Source organism: Bos grunniens, chromosome X (genome assembly GCF_055505025.1).
Source record: "Bos grunniens cultivar Pamir isolate PY7600 chromosome X, Bosgru_T2T1.0, whole genome shotgun sequence".
NCBI lineage: Eukaryota > Metazoa > Chordata > Mammalia > Artiodactyla > Bovidae > Bos > Bos grunniens.
In genome coordinates this window covers 32,650,796-32,672,704 of record NC_141194.1, presented here as the reverse complement: position 1 = coordinate 32,672,704, position 21,909 = coordinate 32,650,796, and the positions used below count along the sequence as shown (strand labels likewise).

General features: G+C 37.5%; 1 protein-coding gene across 16 annotated transcripts in view; it reads left to right on the top strand.

The window, feature by feature from the left end:
• The first annotated feature begins 11,945 nt into the window (after positions 1–11,945).
• DMD (dystrophin) overlaps positions 11,946–21,909 on the top strand; it is a 2,667,987-nt gene continuing 2,658,023 nt past the window's right edge. For 14 of the 16 annotated variants that reach the window (XM_086387503.1, XM_086387509.1, XM_086387510.1 and 11 more), the window contains exon 1: positions 11,946–12,299. In XM_086387503.1, coding sequence (XP_086243629.1) covers positions 12,218–12,299 — 82 coding nt within the window. In that variant the 5' untranslated portion in view covers positions 11,946–12,217. The remainder of the gene's footprint in view (positions 12,300–21,909) is intronic. The other 2 variants (XM_086387507.1, XM_086387502.1) reach the window with 1 other exon arrangement.

The window sequence follows — 21,909 nt, the reverse complement described above, 5'->3', positions numbered from 1 at the left end:
AGGGAATATAACCAATATTTCATAATAACTTTAAATGGAATATAATCTATAAAAATATTGAGTCAGTATATTGTACACTTGAAACTAATATAATAGTGTAAACCAACTATAATTAAAAAATAATAAGGATAGAAAAGAATCAAAGTGATGTGATCTGCTAAATATTTTTAAAAGATTCCTCTTGTTATTAACTAAAACATGTCTGTAGTGGAATATGTGGGGAAGCCCAGAGAACAGGTCTGAAGCTGATGCAGTGGTCAGGAAATAGAACCTACCAATTTAGACAAGGATGATCGAAGTTATGAGAATTCACAGTATGAGGTATATTTTGAAGGTAAAGTTTGTAGGATTTGCTGATAGGTTGATTTGCCATGTGAGAGAAGGCAGTAGATATGAGATGTCATAGAAAAAAAATAGCTATCACCTAGGTATCGGGCCTAAGCAATGGGTAAATGATGGAAATGTTAACTGAGATGGGTGGAGAGCATATTGATAGGTAAGGGAGAGCAATCAAGAACTTGAAACAGCCTTTAAATATCTCACTGGACAAATGGAATAGGCAGTTCAATGACAAGTCTAGATTTCATGGGACATGGTGAAGCTGTGAGATCACCATATTTGAAAGCATAGGACTGGATGTGTTGTCCATGAATTTACAGAGGACAATTTCCCAGTGTCCGAAAGGCTTAAGTTCTTGTCACACATCAAATTTGTTCAGCTTTGAATAATGCATGGACAAACAATTTGCATACAGATCCAAATGTATGTATACAATGCAAAGACGTATTTGTTGATTGTTGTATTAGCTCTCATACTTAATTTTTGTTAAGTACAGGGTTGTCTTTCCCTCTAGTTTCTTATGGGCTTCCCAGGTGGCTCAGTGGTAATCTGCCTGCCAATGCGGGAGATGCAGAGATGCAGGTTTGATCCCTGGATCTGGAAGATCCCCTGGAGTAGGAGATGGCAACCCACTCCACTATTCTTGCCTGGAAAATTGCATGGATGGATGAGCCTGGCAGGCTACAGTTCATGTGGTCCGCAAAATCAGACAAAACACACACAAATGTAGTTTCTTATAGCAACTTTTGAAACAATTCATAATGTATTTATCAAATATTTATGCATATACCTTATATATCCAATGTATTATAAGTTCTATAGAGGCAAGATCTAAATGAGAATTCCTCATATTCATAGCATTTCACAGCTAGCAAGTGATTCTCACAAACATTATTTCATTAATCCTCACATCTCTAGTGGGTAATATTTCCACTTTACCATTTATTTTTGGTAATATTTTGCTACATAATAAGCCACCTCAAAATTTAGTTGCTTAGAACAATTACAACATTTATTTTTCTCACAAATCTGCAAATTTGGGCAAAGTTTGACATTAATATTTGATCTCTTCTACATGGTATCATAGAAAGCAACTCAATGCTGAGAGCTGGAATCATGTAAGACATTCCTTCCTTACTCATGTCTGATGCTTGGCACTGGCTGTTAATTGGGAGTTTTACTGGCCTTGTGCTTAAAACTCCTATACATGACCTTTCCAGGTGGCTGCCTGTCTTCCTCATAGCATGATGGCTGGGTTCCAAGGGTGAGTATCACAAAAGAGACAAGGCAGAAGCTTTATCACCTTTTATGACGGAACCTTGGAAGTCACCCGGCATACTTCAGCCATGTTAAATTAATCAAAGCAATCACCAAGGCCCGCCCAATTCCAAGGAAAGGGAAAGAGACTATATTCCTTGACTGGGTATTGCCAAGGTTCAGGTAGAGCATGTGAAATCAAAAATATTGCAAAAAATCAATCTGCCACACACATGAAAAGACAGGACTTCCCTGGCGGTCCAATGGTTGAGAATCTGCCTGCCAATGCAGGGAACACAGATTTGATCTGGGAATATTCCACGTGAGGTGGGGTAATCCTGAGCGCCACAACTACTGAGCCTGAGTGCAGCAACAAAGACCCAGCCTAGCCAAAAATAACAAATAAATAAATATATATATATTTTTTTTTTAAAGAAAAGGGTCAGTGTGGTTAAAAGGCAGATTTGGGCAAGAACACAGGCATATTTTGCAAAATGAATCAATTTGCAGAAGAAACTGATGATTGTTCTTTTGATTTCCTTCTGAAATAAAAATGTATGATCAACAGTTATTTTGTGACTACACTCATGTCATATTTATTTCTTCTTTGTATAGACCATTTTGAAGAAACCACTATTGTTTGCAACTTTAATTTTTGGAGTTTTGATCTGACCCGAAATTTTCACTGAGAAACTAGTATGCTTCCTGTATTGCCTGTTAGGATGGTCTTTTACTTGACAGTATGGACTTCTGAAAACATTTCTGCTATAACTAGAACTCAAAAAAAGAGTTTACTCCTCCTCCTCAATTATGTAATCAAGCATGGCTCTGCATTTGATAATTTTTGGCAAATTCTGGGTCTCCAGACACAATTATAATTTTAGACTGTTTGTGACATTAATTACTAAGCAGTCGTTTCCAGTCCTTTAATAAATAAATGACATCCAGAAGTTTCTTTAGGCTACATAGAAAAATAGTGGCAAAGCTACAATTGGAAGCAGATGCTAAGACATAAATTTGAAAACAAAGGATTACACTGAGAGGTGATACCTCTAGTAGGGAAACGGGGAAGTGATAAAGGCAAAGGACAAAACCTAATATATTGTGTGTTAATGAATAGGTTTCTGCTATGGATAACTGGGTCTCAATTTCGTTAGGGATTTTAGGAGACTGGGAAGAATATTTGCCTTAGAGCTATTCCATCTTGGGCTTCCCTAGTGGCTCAGTTGGTAAAGAATCTGCCTGCACTGCAGGAGACCCAGGTCTGATCCCTGGGTCTGGAAGATCCCCTGGAGAAGGGAATGGCAACCCACTCCAGTATTCTTACCTAGAGAATTCCATGGACAGAGGAGTCTGGTGGGCAAACCCCTCTGTTGTCCATGGGTTGGCAAACATTTGAACATGACTGAGTGACTGACACCTTCCCTTTCATGTTATTTCATCTTGGGAAGGAAGGAAGGTGGAGAATCATCCACCACCTCTCATTTGTAATTGCTGCAGACTGCTTTTGAGGGCATTACCTCCCTGGTGTACATGGCCTGCTCTGAGGATGGGCCTGCTGCTGCTGCTGCTGCTAAGTCACTTCAGTCGTGTCCAACTCTGTGCGACCCCATAGACGGCAGCCCACTAGGCTCCTCTGTCCCTGGGATTCTCCAGGCAAGAATACTGGAGTGGGTTGCCATTTCCTTCTCCAATGCATGGAAGTGAAAAGTGAAAGTGAAGTCGCTCAGTCGTGCCTGACTCTTCGTGACCCCATGGACTGGAGCCTACCAGATTCCTCCGCCCATGGGATTTTCCAGGCAAGAGTACTGGAGTGGGGTGACATTGCCTTCTCCGGAGGATGGGCCTAGCAGACTCCAAAGGCCAGAGAATGCCCTCAGGCACAAAGCCCCCTACACTTGCTCTCAGAGGCTGTGGGCACAGACAGGAACTGTGTGTCAAGAGGATATATGAGGCATCAACAACATCTGCTACATTTCTAATTAATTTGCATTGTTTCTTTGCTGTTTTTGTCATACGAGTATTTGCCTAATGTTTCCAATAAAATGAACTGTATCAAGACCATTCTATTGAGAAGGCGATGGCACCCCATTCCAGTACTCTTGCCTGGAGAATCCCATGGATGGAGGAGCCTGGTAGGCTGCAGTCCATGGGGTCCCTAAGAGTCAGAAAGGACTGAAGGACTTCAATTTCACTTTTCACTTTCATGCATTGGAGAAGGAAATGGCAACCCACTCCAGTGTTCTTGCCTGGAGAATCCCAGAGACGGGGGAGCCTGGTGGGCTGCTGTCTATGGGGTCGCACAGAGTCGGACACGACTGAAGTGACTTAGCAGCAGCAGCAGCAGAAGCATGAATAGACTGTGTTGGCATTGTAATCCAGAAGGAAATGATCTTTCAGCAGGATCACACAGGGGTAGAGTCAAATTGGGATTGAGGTGTCAGGGGATACAAGAGAATCACTTTTAGAGATAAGAGGGTGGACTTCTTATTCTTTGACCCATCATATATTGTTTTCAGTGTATTTATGATGTGGAAGCTTATGGAAAACTTCAGTGCTTGTTCCATGTAGTATATGGGTGTATGTCTGTTTTGCATGAACAAAAAGTGGTGTCTGCTTAGGGTAGAGAGGCTTTAAAAGCTCACGTGAGCCCCCATCTTTGAGACGCAACTTGATGGTAACAAGCAGGATGAGGAAAATTAATCTTACTACCAGATTCAACCTAGGAAACTGATCTTGAACAGCATGGGATATTGGAACTTTACAGATAGTGAATAGAAAAATCTTAACACCTAAGTTTTAGCGCTAATGTCTTTGTTGTTGTTGTTTAGTCACTAAGTCACGTCCAACTTTTTGCAACCCCATGGACTGTAGCCCGCCAGGCTCCTCTGTCCATGGGATTTCCCAGAGAAGAATACTGGAGCAGGCTGCCATTTCCTTCTCCAGGGGATCTTCCCCACCCAGGGATTAAACCCACATCTCCTGCATTGGCAGGCAGATTCTTTACCACTGAACCATCAGGGAAGCCCTCTAATATTATTAGATCCTCAGTATCAAGACAACATTCCTTCTTCTCCTAAAATACTCCTAGTCTTAGGACATGCCAGAAGAGAATGCTTAAATTTAGAGCATTCTAGTAGTCAAAATATCAAAGAGATCCCTAAAAAAAGTCGTTGGAAAGAATGGGAAAGTGTAGTGATTCAAATTACCCTTGATTGTGTAGAAAACGTTTCTTAGAAAAATTTGCAGATTCTACGACAGGAATCTAAAAATATCAACTCAACTTCCAGTCTCCTAGGGAAAAAAAAATGCTTTCTCTGCATCCTTAAAATACATTTATTTCAAACTGAGTTTTCTAAAATATCTGTGTTAAGAGAAAACCAACTAATAGCCGTGTTGATTCATGAAAGTTCTCTCTTGCAATCAATGGATACTTCTATATAAAAGTGATGACACTGCATAAAATGGACATCTAAAATATGTTTCAGCATTATCTGTAAAAGGAAGCTATATGATGTGCTTATTTTTAATATAATAGGGATGTGCCATCTTTGGGAGCTTCTAGGATGCCATGATCTATTCATATTAAAGTGTGGACTTTCAGTTAATCATAGCATGCTATTCATTTCCTAGTTGGACAGTTCATAAAATAAATGTCTTTAGGTGGTAATCTGAAACCCTTTGGCATGATATATTGGAATGTCTTTTATTTCTCTGGTGCAAATGCTTTCTGATGTAGAGTAACTGAAAGGTTAGCAGGGTCCATGGAATTCTTTTACTTGGGATAATACTCTGAATAACAATCTGAAATTTCTTTTAAACAGTCACCCAGAAGTAACTGGCTCATCTAAAGAGAAGTATTCTAACCTCTATAACCTTAGTTTTTGAATAAGAAAATGCCAAGAAGTCTATCTTCTTTATTTGTTGAAATACATAAATAGTATGGATTAGGGAGAAGGGAGATTTGCAATGGTTTCCGTTTCATTGCTTGATGATCTACACCAGAGGGGTTCCACACAGACTTGAAAATAACTTTTGAAGATGCTTCTAATAGAATAAAATAATGAGCAATATTTCTAGTGCTCTAATCTCTCAGTCTTTCAAAGCTTAAGCATCTCAGAGGTTCACAAAATCTTGCTTCATTTTTAAAATGTCATAGTTTCCCTTTTGTACATTCATATGTATGTTTTTCTACAGTTACTTGAACAAAAGGTATATACACTGATATAGTTTGTTTTTCAATGAGATACTATAAATAGTAAACTAAAATTTGCTTGTTTTATATAACAATATTTCACAGATATATTTAAACATATTTGCATGTAATTTTAACCTATGATTATTTAAAAAATGGAATTTCACATGGAAATTTACATAAAGAAAAATATACATATGCATAAGTCGTGTCCGACTCTTGTGACCCCGTGGACTAGCCTTCCAGGCTCTTGTCTATGGGATTTTCCAGGAAAGAATACTGGAGTGGGTTGCCATTCCTTCTCCAGGGGATTTTCACAAGTCAGGGATGGATCATGGTCTCCTGCACTGCAGGTGGATTCTTTACCAACTGAGTCAGCAAGGAAGCCCTTATAATGCACGGCTTAACTAATTTTTACAAAACGAACAAGTATATATATCACCCAGAACAAGAAACCAGCATTATAGGAATACCAGAAACTTCCCTATTGCCTGACCCCAATGACTGCAACCCTCTAAAGATAGTGTTATCTTCTATCACCATAAATTGGTTTTACCAGCTTTTAATCCTTATATAAATAGACATAGAGAGTATGTACCTTTAGTGTTTGTTTCCTTCTCTCAAATTATGCCTGTAGAATCCATGCATGTTATTGCATGGCACAGTAGCCCATTAGTTTCATTGCTATAACATTCATTTTATGAATATAGCCATGTATTTTTATCAGTTTTACTGTTGATGGATATGAGGGTTGTTTCTAACTTTGGCTGTTATATAAAATGCTGCAATTACTGTTCCTGTCTTTGATACAGTTATGGTTTTGTTGTTGTTGGGAATCCTCTAAAGGTAGGATTTATATGTCATGCAGTATTCATAATTTTTGCTTTAGTATATTCTGCAAACAGTTTTTCAAAGAAGTTGTGATTTTCAGTTCCATAAAGTGTATAACAGAGAAGGCAATGGCAAGCGACTCCAGTACTCTTGCCTAGAAAATCCCATGGATGGAGGAGCCTGGTGGGCTACAGTCCATGGGGTCGCTACGAGTCGGACATGACTGAATGACTTCACTTTCACTTTTCACTTTCACGCAATGGAGAAGGAAATGGCAACCCACTCCAGTGTTCTTGCCTGGAGAATCCCAGGGATGGCAGAGCCTGGTGGGCTGCTGTCTATGGGGTTGCACAGAGTCGGACACGACTGAAGAGACTTAGCAGCAGCAGCAGCAAAGTGTATAAGAATTCCAATCACACCACATTTTCAGCAATATTTAGTGTTTTCAGTTTTGTTTTGATTTTGATTGTTGCCATTACAATGGGTGTTTAGTTGTTTTGCTTTGTGGTTTAAATTTTAATATCTTGGTGCCTTTACAATGTTTAACATCTTTTCATAATTTTACTGGTCATTTGGATATCCTCTTTGGTAAAACAGCTATTCAAGATTTCATTCATTTTGTTAGGACTGGGTTTTGCTTTTTTTGATTTGTATGAGTGTACTATATATTCCAGGTACCTGTAGGTTTTTTACACACACACACACATACACACACACACACACATTTCCACTCTGATATTCATTTTCAGTCTCTTACTGAGGCCCTCTGACAAATAGAAGTTCTCAATTTAATGAAGTCAATGTGCCAATCTTTTTCCTTTAATCTTGTACTTTTATGTCCTATTTTTAAAAAAATGTCCCTTCCAAGGTCATGAAGCTATTTTCTTATGTTACCTTTTCCACTTTTATTGTTTTTCCTTTAAGTTTTCACATTTAAGTCTAAAATCAAGTCTCTAATTGACTCCACACTATTTACTGAGAATTTTCATTCCCTATGAATTGCAGTGCCATCTTTGTCATAAATCGAGTGACCATATATGTGACTACATACTTTCAGTTCTGTTATCGGAGTATTTGTCCTCACACCAAAGCACACTGTTTGAATTAAAATAATTAACTCCATAATATCATTATTTTTCTGGGCTCCAAAATCACTGCAGATTGTGATTGCAGCCATAAAATTAAAAGACACTTACTCCTTGGAAGGAAAGTTGACCAACCTAGACAGCATATTAAAAAGCAGAGACATCATTTTGTCAACAAAGGTCTGTCTAGTCAAGGCTATGGTTTTTCCAGTGGTCATGTGTGGATGTGAGAGTTGGACTATAAAGAAAGCTGAACGCCGAAGAAGTGATGCTTTTTTTTTTTTTAATTTTATTTTATTTTTAAACTTTACATAATCGTATTAGTTTTGCCAAATATCAAAAAGAAGTGATGCTTTTGAACTGTGGTGTTGGAGAAGACTCTTGAGAGTCCCTTGGACTGCAAGGATATCCAACCAGTCCATTCTAAAGGAGATCAGTCCTGAGTGTTCATTGGAAAGACTAATGTTGAAGCTGAAACTCCAATACTTTGGCCACCTGATGTGAAGAGCTGACTCATTTGAAAAGACCCTGATGCTGGGAAAGATTGAGGGCAGGAGGAGAAGGGGACGACAGAGGATGAGATGGATGGATGGCATCGCCGACTCACTGGATATGGATTTGGGTGGATTCTGGGAGTTGTTGACAGACAGGGAGGCGTGGCATGCTGCAGTTCATGGGGTTGCAAAGAGTCGGACACGACTGAGCGACTGAACTGAATCATTATTGTAAGATTTATTACTGAAAAGTTCTTCAGTTTTGTTCTTTAGATTATCTTGGCTATTTTGCCCCTTTACTTATCCACATGCATTTTAGGATGTACACACACACATACACACACACACACACACACACACACAGAGTTGATGGGATTAATTGGGGTTTCACTGACTGCAGATCAACTTTGGGGGAATTTACATCTTTACAACATCCATCTTACCAATCCATGAGCAGGGTATAGTTCTCCATTTATCCAGGTTTTCTTTAATTCCTCTCATTTATATAATTTGTATTTAGAGTTCTTGCAAATATATTTATTGATAGAATTATTTTTTAAAATATCATTTAAAATAGTTTCTAGAAACACAATTAATTTTTGGACATTAATGGCATCCAGAAACCTTGTTATATCCACTTAATTGTAATATTTTATCTGATAATTGGTTTTTTTATGTATATGTCATCTGAAAACAATAAAAATTTCATTCTCCTTTCCAAACTGTGTAACTTTGTTTTCTTGTTACACTGACTAGTATATTAAAGTACTGTTTGCTATTATTTATAGATACATTTTAGCAGTTTAAGGAAGATTCTTTCTATTCTTAGTTTGCTAGAAGGTTTTGTAATTTTTAAACTTTTTTTGTGAGTGTGAATTTACCCTTTGTGTTTTTAATGGGATGAATCACGATACTTGGGTTTCGTGTGTTAAAATGAACGTTTGCTTGTCCAAATAAAATGAAGTTAATTGTGATACATATATTGTTATTTATGTAATATAGTACTGGGTTTGTTTTATTTTGATAATGATTTATGTAGGGTACAAATCATACTTTTTTTTTTCAAAGTAGCTGCATAATAGTCCATTGTTAGATATGATATAATTGCTTCAATGGTTTCCCAATTAAAAGACATTTAGGTGGTTTTCAGTGAACGTCTTCTTAGAAATAAGGCTTTAATAAAGAACCTTATAAATATCCTCATATACTGGTGATTTTATTTCTGTCAGATAGATTCATAAACAGGCACTGTTGGGCAACAGATTATGTACATTTTAATAGCTATTTTTACGTTATTTTCTTAAAATTTATCAATATTTCACCAATGTGGTATATGAATTGCTTTTTTTTTCTTACCCTACTTCCAAAATTGACTGTTATTCTTTTCAGTTGTTTTATCCTCTGTCTGAAGGGTAGGGAATAATATCTCCTTTTGCCTTTTCCTGACTATGAGAAGGTAGATAACATTTCATATTTTCATTGGATCTTTGCATATTTTTTTGTGTGGATTTTCTGTTCAGGTTATGTCTTCAATTTTTTTTTCCTACTGGATTGTTTGCTTTTTAAAATCAATTTGTACAATTTTATTAAAGTAGAGATATTAAACCTCTGTTCAGATGTTTTAAATATTTTTATCTCAGTTTATTGTCTTTATGCCTTATTATAAAGTCTTTGGCTTTATGGAAAATTTTATTTCTTATGTACTTAAAAGTGACAACTTTCTCCTTAAAGTCACCTCAGATTAGTGTTTGCTTTAAGAATGCCCCCATAACTTAAACTGTTACAGATTCCTCATTTCTTTGCTTTTATTTTGTATATTTGGATCTTCAGTCTATCTGGAGCTTATTTTTATATGGTTTAAATTACAGAAGTCTAACTTTATGGAAACATCATTATTCTATATTCCATTTTTAATGACTGAACTGAAATGTCATAGTGAATTTCCTTTGCCTGGATATGTTTAGGGATTCTATTCTGTTTCATCATTTTGTCTGTCTCTGTACCAATTCCTGGAGAAAGCAAAGGCATCCCACTCCAGTACTCTTGCCTGGAAAATCCCATGGACGGAGGAGCCTGGTGGGCCACAGTCCATGGGGTCACTAAGAGTCGGACACAACTGAGCGACTTCACTTTCACTTTTCACTTTCATGCATTGGAGAAGGAAATGGCACCCCACTCCAGTGTTTTTGCCTGGAGAATCCCAGGGACTAGGGAGCCTGGTGGGCTGCCGTCTATGGGGTCGCACAGAGTCGGACACGACTAACGAAACTTAGCAGCAGCAGTAGCAGTACCAATTCCTTACTGTTCTGATTAGAGTAGTATAATAATATAAAAAGTAGCATGCCACAATCTTTGTGATTAAAAAAACATTCTTAACGATTGTTATACATTTTTTCTTTTCTGATATAGGAGCTGTGCTGTGTTATTTCCCATCTGATGAACTTGTTAGAAAGAGAACAGACGTGTCTCAAAAGAACAGGCATTTTGGAAACCTAAGATGTCTGCCTGTACAGAGCAGTAAAGAGAGATTTTCAATTGGCATAACATCTCAGGCTGATGGCAACTGAGAAATACCTAGTGGAGACTCCATCCTGAGCATTGTTCTATGTTTAATCTAAGGAAATTCTGGAGCTAAGCCTAACAACTATATTTTTGTCAACCTAAATTATCCACTGTCATGCAAAAGGCCAATTTGGCAACGGAATACAGGACAGCAAATATGTTTTTAATCTAAGGCATTATAATGGGAATGGAAGAAGGTTACAGATAAAATTGTCTTGATGAAGGCACCCAATTGGATGTTCATAAGTTCTTTCATCATGATGTTTTTCAGATTTGATTGCTCATTGGAATTACCTGCAAGACATTTACACTCCTAATGGGCAGGTAAGAGTCTAGAATAATTAATCATCATCTTAATGAAAATCAGGGGTGGAAACCAAGCCTTAGTGGTTTGTAAAAATCCCAGATGATTCCACTGTCTAGCGATGGTAGAGAGCCAGTGCTTTAGAAGAAGCTAAGAATCTACTTTGGAAAAAAACGCAGAAGAAAACAAGAAAAGAAAATCTTTAGCTGTTGCTAGGCCCCTTGCCAAGCTCTTCTTGTAAAGTTAATCTGTCTATGGTAGGTGATGGGCAGAATTTGGGGTGACTGAGCTTCTGCAGGAAGACAGCGCAGGATGAATTATATGTGTGTTGGGCTGGGGTGGAGGGAGGAGTAAGGATACTAACCAAATGAAAGTCACTTCTGAAATTTTTAGAAAATAAAGTCATATGAGCTGTTTATAGTCCAATCTAATTCTAGCTTCAGTGGTGGGAGGAAGGGATGGAGGAGGCAGTCGGAGTGAATATACACACTGAAAGAAGGGTGGGTAGCTTTGGTGAAATCTCCTAAGAAATATGATTATGCTCAGCCTGTATTTCCTATTTCTGGTCAGTGCTTTTGAGTCAGGATACCACTGTAGGGTACACACGTGTGAGTGACCCAGATAGCAAAAGCCAAAGACCCTTCTTCTCAGTGTACTCATCTTATAAGTGGCGATACTAAATCATTCATGACCTCATGTGCTGCTTTTGGCAAGCGGCTCTCTAATTGCTCCTGTTTTTGCAGCGATTCTGCGCAGCGTGGAAAAGCGAGTCTCCAACTTGCCTGTGGATTTATTGACCACCGGGTCCCTTCTCAGCTTTCACCTTCCAGGCCTCGCCCACTCTATTTGGGGGGTAGGAGCTGGGAACACCTGTTCCCTCCTCTCCAAGCATGGGCTGGGCCATTTGACGGCTTCCCCTTTCCACCAAGGCAGGTGTCGGTGTTTCAGTATTTTCCAGCGCACCATCCCTCCCCGCCCCCGACGCATCCCTGTTTCCGTGGCTGAGGGCCTGGGGAGGAGAGCAATCCGCCCTCACACACACCAGATCCCCAGCTCGGTACCTGCTTTGGAGGGCATCAGGCGGACTGCGCGGACCCACCTGCCTCCAAAGTTTGGGGCGTGGGGGAGCCGGGGCACGTGGCGTGTGGCTATGGCTCAGCCTGGGGGTCCGGAGCAGCCCCGGGAACCTGCCGCCGGAGACGGATTCACCGACGTCATCAGGAGCCGCGCTGGTAGGACCTTGCTGCTTTTGCTTTTTTGGGGGGGAGGGTGGGGGAGTGCTGTGCGGGGGTATCGAGAGCGTTCCGGCTCCTCTCCGTAGAGGCTGTGCCCTGGAAGTTAGTGCAGGGTTTCGGAAAGTTGTTGTGGCGCAGAGCTGAGGAGCAGCCGGGGACTGTCACCGCGCCCCCGCGCGCGTGGGGAGGGCGGGGAACTACGCGGAGCGCGTCCAGGGGAGGAGGGGGAAGGGGTGTCACACGTTCTCCGGGAAAAGCAGACACTCAAGTTTTTCTGTCGGGTCAAGTAGATACTGGTGTAGTGGTGGGCGATTTTTTTTTTTTTTTTTTTTTTTTAAGAAAACCGCCGACAATCGGTTTTATGATAGGACGGAACTTGTTTTAAAAATATAAAGGAACGAGCAGGCCGATTTAAAAGAAATACTGTCCTACGTTATGTTTCAGAAGAGAGGGGTTGGGGAGGTGTGAGAAGGCATGCCTGGTCAGGGTGTGGCCAAGGGCAGAGTTAAGAAACCTGAGAAGTTTCACCTGTGCTGAAGGAAAATGTCAGAGGGGGTGACAGGAAGGCTTGCATGCCTGGAGCGTAACTAGAGGAGTTGAAAGCCAGTGAAGAAGCAGGAATGAAAAGTCTATGGGTTTTTTTTTTTTTTTTTTTTGCGGCGTTACCACAGTGAACTTTCTCTCATGTGTAAAGTTCATTTGTAAGGAATCTTCTAGTATTTGGTGGTCTGGCCTACATGTGCAAACACTCGTAAACCAGGATAGGTCATTAAAGCTGTAAATGGAAGCAGCTGTTAAGCTTTACCAAAGGATGAAGGTTCAGCTGCTTGAATCCGCTCACTCCTTGGAAATGCACCAGATCGTGGACGGCAACGTAAGGGGGGCCTTCCAGGTTTCTTGACATATATTTCTGGATGCTGAAGAGGATAAAGGTAGAAAGTCACTGTGCAAGTCTATTTCTGACATGAGGTTAAAGAAAATATCACAGTCGAAAACAAAAAAATGAGTAAGAGACACAGGAATTCGGTAAAACTACACATCAGCAGAGTTCAGAAGATGTAGAGCAGGATTTCTCTTCACTAGCAGTATAAACTGATAATGATACCTATAAGTCAAGAAAGAATGGTCTCTGACACTGTCTCTGACAGTACCAGGGACAAATAGTTCTCAATTTAAAAAGTACACTTAGCTTTTTCTGGTCTCATTAATAACCTAACATCCTTCTCTGATTTTAAAGGGAAGAATAGTAAGCTGTCTTAAATGGAATGACCTTCTCATTCAACATGTAGGATAATAGAATGGCTTTAGGTAGTCACCCTAAAATAACAATTTGAAAAAAATATATGTTGAATACTTTAATACACTACATTAAAATGGCTATTGTTTATGCAGTTTATTAGACAGTAACTTGTAGCTATAATTATCTGAAATATGCAGAATGATATCTACTATAAATCTGTTAGAGTATTAGTTTTGGAAAAGTGGGTTAAGAATTAATTCTACGAAGAATTGTCAGTGCGTGAGAGAAACAGAAAAAGATCTCCAGTTCTCAAAACTAGGTTTGTGTGAGCTTGTGTATATGGAGATGGACAGTTTAAATCCATCTCTAAAGGAAATTCAACCTTTCTATAAATTTGGATTCCATATCAGATGCTACTTTGAGTCACTTTTTCTTAAATCCAGTTATTTACATTTTTTTTCTTTTACATTTGTGAAATTAAGCTTTTAGAACTAGGAGACCTTCACGTGGAGTGAGTGAGAGGGCCAACAGGTTATCTAATTTTCATTGCCAACCTTTCTCTTTTTGATAGGTCCGTCTCAGGGTTTAGAGACCATCCCATAAAACAGAATTTGTGCTTTGAATTTTGGTTTCTGTACCTTTAGGATACCAGTGGTTTTGTTTTGTATTATTTGTTAGGTATTGATTTTTTTTTTTTAATTCTGAAGCATAAGGGGCAGTTGCTATTAATAAATGCTCTTTGTAGCCAATTGCTATGCACAGCAAAACATGTGGTGGGATTAACAGTGATACCAAAGAAAAGCAAACCGAAGAACTTGTTACACTGGCAATACCTATGTCTCTCTGCTGTCTCCTTTTTTCCCCCAATTTCTCTCATATATGTTTGTTTCTAGACCTAGTTAAATGGCAAGGGAAATTTTACAGTGCCTCAAAGTATGTAAAAATAAGCTTTATATAAGATGTTTATATTTTTAGTGGCACTATTGGAGATTGTTTCTCACACACTTAATAAGTAGAACTTGTAAAAATTGAAGACACAAAAATGATTATAATATAATACATGGTTGTACTTCTTTGATTTTATACAATGGTCTTGGATCATAATTTGAGAAGTCACAACAGTGTGGAACTTTATCTCTTATTTTTTCCTATCACAACTGCATATTCTTAACTCATTTCCACCAAGAACTTTGATGTGGTTATGGTTTACATATGTTACCTGGGTTATCATGAGAAATCCCATGCCTTGGGTGAAAACTGTTAAAAAAATGAATGGCTAACCCAAACCAGGACTGCCCCTCTGTATAAAATGCAGGTATCCTAAAGGTAAAATCTCACCATTTGTAAGTATTTCAACGCAATCTATTTACAGCTGTTGGGTTTTTTTTTTATTTGTTTGGATACTTAAATACAGGCACTTGATCTCCTATTGATTGGGTATGCTTTCCTGTAATTAGAAATAGCTCAGTGTAATATAAACAGCTCCATGCTGTTAATCTTTTTAAGCCAGATGTGAATTTAACTAACTCTGATTTATTTTAGGATGTGTTTTGTGTATGTGTGGTTTGTTTCATTTGGTGTCTCCTGGCAGATCTTTAGATGTTTTACTGGCATAGAATAATACATGAATAATTGAGTAAAGTGTACCTATGGATTTGTGTCACAAAATATTTTGTTAACCTCTTGAATGCTGAAATAAATTCAGGCATTTTCTTCAGAATAAAATTAGTGGAGCAGGTTTTGTCTAAAAATATAAATATTATTTTTGGTTTGATCTTGGAGTCCACTATAACAAGATCTTTCTAGTGATAGTTTTACATTGATAGACTCCTATTTTATTCCAAATATGGAAGATTGTTACACCAAAGTTTGGTAATTTGTTTTTGCTTATTTATAGTGGTTATAAAGAGCCTATTATGAAGAATAATACATAAAAGTTAGGCCAAATGACTCTTTTAAAACACACGTGGCATATTTCTTTAGTATTTTAATGATCCTTATTAACAACAAGAATGCAATGTAAGTGACTTTACTTTTTTTCAGTTTGAGCTAATGCTCTTAAATTATACCCTATGCCACTGACAATTAGATATTCTTAGAACAAACCAAGAATCAAATAAGATGGAGATATTAGGGATTTTACAAGGGAGAAAGTAAGAAATCAGAAGACATTTTGAATAACCACTCTTTCAGAACTGCCAATTATTTCAATTGGAAATGTTTTCTTACAATGCCATTTAATATCTAAAGAATCACTTTGGTAATGAAGCCTGTACTTATCCATTCCAAGAAAATTATATGCTCATGTCATATTGAAGGAGTGGGGTAATTCATTGTGCCTGTTTATACAAGAACCACTTTGGTGCTTAAAAAAAAAAAGGAAACAAAATCTTGAGTGCTAAGATTTTGCTTTCCTTTGATTTATAAGGATTCCTATCCACAGAGACCTTGGTAAGGAAATTGTAGGGAATACTTTTCATAGATAACAGCTACTAAAGTATGTTGCACTATAGTGTAAATTTTATTCTGTTTTAGGTAATTGACTATGACAGCAATCCTGGTGCAGAAATAGATCGACCCAAAGACTACAAGACTAGAAAAACTTCCTTTTCTGGATTATTGATAGATCCATGCAAATTTATGGGAGATAGAATATGTTTTCATGTAACTTTTTTTAACATTATACTGATGTTTTCAAATGTGTCTTAAATTTTCTCTGCTATGATAGTGAATTCAATTCTGTTCTTTCCTCCAAGGAGGAAAATTGGAAATTTTCATATTGAGTTAATAAGTACATTTGGTTCAGACTGAAAACAACTTCTAAGTTTCCACTTAAAGTTTTTCCTAAAGTTGATAGCTCCCTCCGATTTAATAAATTTAGCCAATTTATCTTGACATTCAGTAATTCTGAGCTCTCTGTTTCTCTCTGTAGAAATTCTGTTCTATATTATAACAAAATTGAAGATAACATTAATGAACTGTAGTAGTTTTGCGAACATGTAGTTAGCTAATGAGGAAATACCCAGTGATGTAGTGGAGGTGGTTTGCAGTGGCTCATGAGATCGGATTGTGTAAATCCCTTATCTGCACTTTGTGGTGTTGTTGCTGGTCTCTTAATTTCTATGAGAAATGAGCAAATGCTAGTAATCACGACTTTCTCTTTTTTTCCTTTTGTGGGAGCTAGTTGTTAAATATTCATGAGTACGACACTAGAAATATGAATGATGAGAGAAATTTCAACTGGGAAAAAAGTCACTGTGTTGAGGTTGTGTATCAGGTATGCATTCCGTCGAATTGAACAGCCTACCCAGATAACCATGGTCTTAACAAATTTTATAGAACGAGGTGTCTGGAGGTAGGCTGCTTCTGGTATTGGCCTGACATCTCTGTGTTATCGGGGCTAGTGTGTCTGATTCTCTTGGCCTTTTCTTTCTGATTACAAGTTGACAGCTACTATTCAGATACTACTTAAGGCTGGAAGAAAAGAAAGCCACCAGTTACATATCTTCTAGACTCACTCCATTGAACTACTGCTTGTATCCATCCATAGCAAACACCGAGTTCCATGGTCATCCTTAGATGCAAATGATGCTAAGACTGTGAATATTGAGCCTTTATACCCTCTAGCGAATTTTGGTAAGGGAAGACAAGGGTAAGGGAGTAACAATGGTGTGAGGGTGTCCTGTCAGAGGAACTGGTTAATTTCATTAACTTCTTACTGCTGTTGCTTTTGTCATTCTAGTGCAGAGAGGGAAATGTAAACCCTCAGGAGTTCCTGTTTATGCAGTCATAAATTTAAGTTAGGTTTGGGTTATGAGCTCTCTTGTCTTTCTCTCTTAAAACAGGTGAAACTCCTCGTACAGAATAGACTTAGATTTGATAGCTATGAATCTGTCTCTAGTTGAGAGACATTAAGTCACCCTTTCATTTCTGTTATCCAGTGAAACCTGACCTGTCTGATCCCAGGAAACTGGCATGCTATTTTGAGAATGGGCATAATTTCACTCTGACAGATGATAGCAACTGCAGGCATGCCCAAAGACAAGCATAGTATGTACATTGTGATGGTATAGGGCTATTTTTTAGTCTAAGAAAGCTGGCTGCAATGACTCCTTTTGAACACCTTCTGTACTTGTTCTGTCATTATAGTGACTGAAAACTGGTCCATTTGAAAACCAATTTTTACTGTAAAATGCCCCCATCTGCTGTGTCCTCCTCCACACTACCGTGCCCCATTGCCCTTTCTTATAACATCATTTGAGGTAGTACTGAAGATGAGCTATCCACTCTGAATTTGTAATATTGAGGGTTGGAGATTTCTATTACCATCTTGTGTCTATACTGAGGAATTATCTTTCATATGTCAAACCATCACAAAATAGGAGTGGAAAATGGGAAAGAAAACATATTTTGTGGTTCGAATGTATATGTCAAATACATTTTACATAAATGTATTTGGCATATATATGTAAACTTGTATAATTTTACAGAAATGTATTTAAAGAAGTTCTGACTCAAAAGCAAATTGTAACAAGGATTACATCCATGGTACAAGTTGGCCAAAGATTAAAGGGTAACTGAATTTTAATCAAGATTTGAAAAGATAGGTGGTAGGTTTCATCTGGTGGGGAAGCCCCTGTGTATTTATGGTTATATGTTCTAAGTTAAAGAATATTGGTCGGGCTCTTTAGAAAACTCATAAGCAGGAATTAACATTTATGCATGAGATTTAGAAATTGGAGTAATTCTACTCCTGACAATACTTTTCTATATTGAGCAATGTAACTACTTGGGAAATTTTTAAAAAAAATGAATGCCTAGTTATTTTGGGTGTATGGGTCTCCGTCCTCAGTCTCCCTGTGAAGTTCGTATGAGTCCTCCAGCTTTGAGGAGCTCTGGCTTTTTTTTTTTTTCAACTTGATTTTGATTTTTAATCATTACAGGAGCCTTCTTAGATTGTTTGTAGTGACTGTTGAAGTTAGTTTCCTGTTTTTCCCATTATGAAAGTAGAAAAAAGATCAGTGGTGGTTCTCCATTTCCAAGCTTTTCAATAATTGAAAGTTGCGTGTATCCCTTCTCTAGATGCTCTGAAAATGCCACGCAATATCTATTATATCTATTGTGGTAGAAATCAAAGAGGATTCATGAGTTAGAAGAAAAGTGGAGAATAACCTAAAAATCAGGAATAGCTGCCTGAATTTACCAGTTAATAGCTGGTAAATAATTTTCAGTTGTATTCTTTCTAACATCGCCCAAATTGTTTGGATTTTGGAGTAGGGGCAGATAGAAAGTTGTTGTTGTGTTTTTTTTTTTTTAATGTAATGGTCACAAACTGGCACACAAAGAAGGAGATGTGTTCTGTTTGAGATGTAGTGTCAAAAATGGAAAACGGATTCCTTAGAGCATGTACTTCTTGAGAGTTCCAATGCTCCTTATTATATTGAAGCAATATATAATGTTACTCCTTATTATATTTCTTAACTCATATTTCTCGCTCAAACCTAGGAGATACTTTTTTGTTTCACCAGTTTCAGAGCTTAAAGCAAAATATGCAAACTCAACCTTATTACTATGATGTAGAAGATTTGAGGAGAAAATAAAGCTCTATTGTAAAGAGGACTTGATAAAAATTAAGATTTTTGATATACGTGGCAAGTTTTAGTGCAAAGAAAATTGTTTTTTGTTTTTGCATTGTACCTGTAGTTTATCACTACATCAAAAAATAGAAGTAAATATTTCGCCTCTTTACCTATTTCTTTTTATTTTTTCTTCTTTTCTTAACCTTCTCATTTTCCTTCTTAAACTTTGTTGTCACTTCTCTTGGAACTGAAGTTAATGCTATCAATACTGGAGTACAATTAAATTGATACAAATAGACTTCTTTGGAATGGCTTTTTTCCTTTGCCACAATCTTGCAACATGAGGTCTATGGGGAAGTCTGTTCCATGTTTCATTATGCCAACTTTGAATTCAATTTTCAGTTAAATCTTATATAAATTTTTACTGCCTGCATGTTGTTTTCACAACGGAACTGCTATGTTTAAAATTTTTGGCTCATTTAAAATTAGGTTTGTGAATTAATAAAGGACTATCTGATGTGGTTATTAGAAACATCCAGAACAGTCAACAATCATACTTCTTTAGTGAAGTGGTTCTCTAACTTGAGTGTGTATCAAAAGTCACTGGAGGGCTTAGAAGACAGATCAACGTGCTTTACCTTCCAAGTTTCTGATTCAGTAGTTGTAGAATAGGGTTTGACAATTTGCACTCTCCCAGGCCTCCAAGTGCTGCTGATCCTATTGCTCTAAGGACAACACTTTGAGAAACACTATTGGAAAAGTTAGGAAGGAATTAGTGAACCATCACTGGTTGGTAAAAAAAACAAACGAACCAAAAAACCTGAAGGAGTAGGTAGTTCTTAGTTCCAGGAAGCCAAAGACAATACAACACTGTTCAGAGCTATTGAAGGTGGACTTACTCCTACTGCCCTAAGTCCCAGTAATGAATATGAATGTGAGTGGTCCCTTAACCCTTTCTGGCTTTATCTGTAGATTGAAATAAGGCCAAAGCAATTGCCATGACCAAGGACATAAATATTTAATAGACATGAGTACTTGTTAAAAAATTAATCATAAATTCTACATATTCTTTATGTCTTTTACTTTTAAATTACTGTTAAATCTGATACAACTAATTTTATATGTTGTGTGTGCATTGTTGATGTCACCAATAAATGTGTGAAATACAGATGGCCTGAGTTCTTGGTTAAGACATTTACCCACACCAAGTGCTCTCCCTTGCTCTTTTACTTTGCCAGGAGTGCAGCAGAGCCTCCCATCCATCCCCAAATTCCCCGGGCATACTCTTAACCACTAAACGTAGATAGCTATAGAGTGTGTCTTCCAGATGGTAACAATGACCCTATATGTGAGACAGCAAAAGAGACACAGATATAAAGAACAGACTTTTGGACTCTGTGGGAGAAGACGAGGGTGGGATGATTTGAGAGAATAGCATTGAAACGTATATTATCATATGTGAAATAGATCGCCAGTCCAGGTTCAATGCATGAGACAGGGTGCTCAGGGCTGCACTGGGATGACCCAGAGAGATGGGATGGGGAGGGAGGTAGGAGGGGGGTTCAGGATGGGGAACACATGTACACCCATGGCTGATTATGTCAATGTATGGCAAAAACCACTACAATATTGTCAAGCAATTAGCCTCCAGTTAAAATAAATTAATTAAAAAAAATGTGTCTTTCAATAAAATCCAAAGTTATTCCAAAGAAATATCACCAGCCAAAAGTATTTTAATTAGTATTTTACTATGTATCACAATGTCAGTTTTTTCCCTTAAATTATTTATTAAATTATCCTCTCCTTTCAAATTTTAACAGTTTACTGGCTAGTAGTTGATGGAATTCCACATCCTATTAATACTATTTAGTGATCAAATGAGTTTGGGACACATAGAGTAAACAAAGTAAGTTTCTTAATGTCTGGTTTCTGAGAAATTTTATTGTGCCTAAGTGTATGATAAAACTTGAAGATTGGAGTTTTCTGAGCATATTTTGTCATGGACTTTTTGAGAAGCATTTTGTGGATTGTTGCTTCATGGAGCTCAATTTGGGAAATAGAAAGTGTAGATGTGAATGAATTAGAATATATGAACCCATTGATCTGTTGGCTTATTCAGCTGACTTATCTGATTTGAAATACCCTTTCCTTCCACACTGCTCAGTGTTTTCTCTAAAGGCTCTGAGGTCTCAGTCCTTGAGTGGGGCGGGGGGGGGGTGAGTCTTCCAGTTATAAGGATTGTTCTAACTGTTTTTTAATAGCATATCATTTTTGTAATGATAATTGACAATGTTCTGTACAAAATCAACAGAATATAAAATAAAAATCACAGAAATAACCTTCATCGAAACTAGTAACATTTGTGACTTGTGTGTGCATGTATGTACATATTTACACATATATACACACTCTTATGTTTGCAGATACAATGTATGATTAATACTATATAGTGGATTTTATATAAATGAGGTAAGTTGTCTTTATGGATGACATATAATTAAGTGGTAGTATGGATGTGAGTATAAACATATTGTGCTGCTAGTTTATAATTCTGTAATATTTACAATTATTTTCTTTGCCAATATAATACAAACCTATTACCACATCATTACATTTTCTTTGGCAACACTCATTCTAATCAATTATGAATGGCATATTAGAATCACAAAGGTGGGATTAAAAAAAAAAGGTGGGATATATGTGTACCTATGGCTGACTCATGTTGAGGTCTGACAGAAAACAACAAAATTCTGTAAAGCAATTATCCTTCAATTAAAAAAAAAAAAGC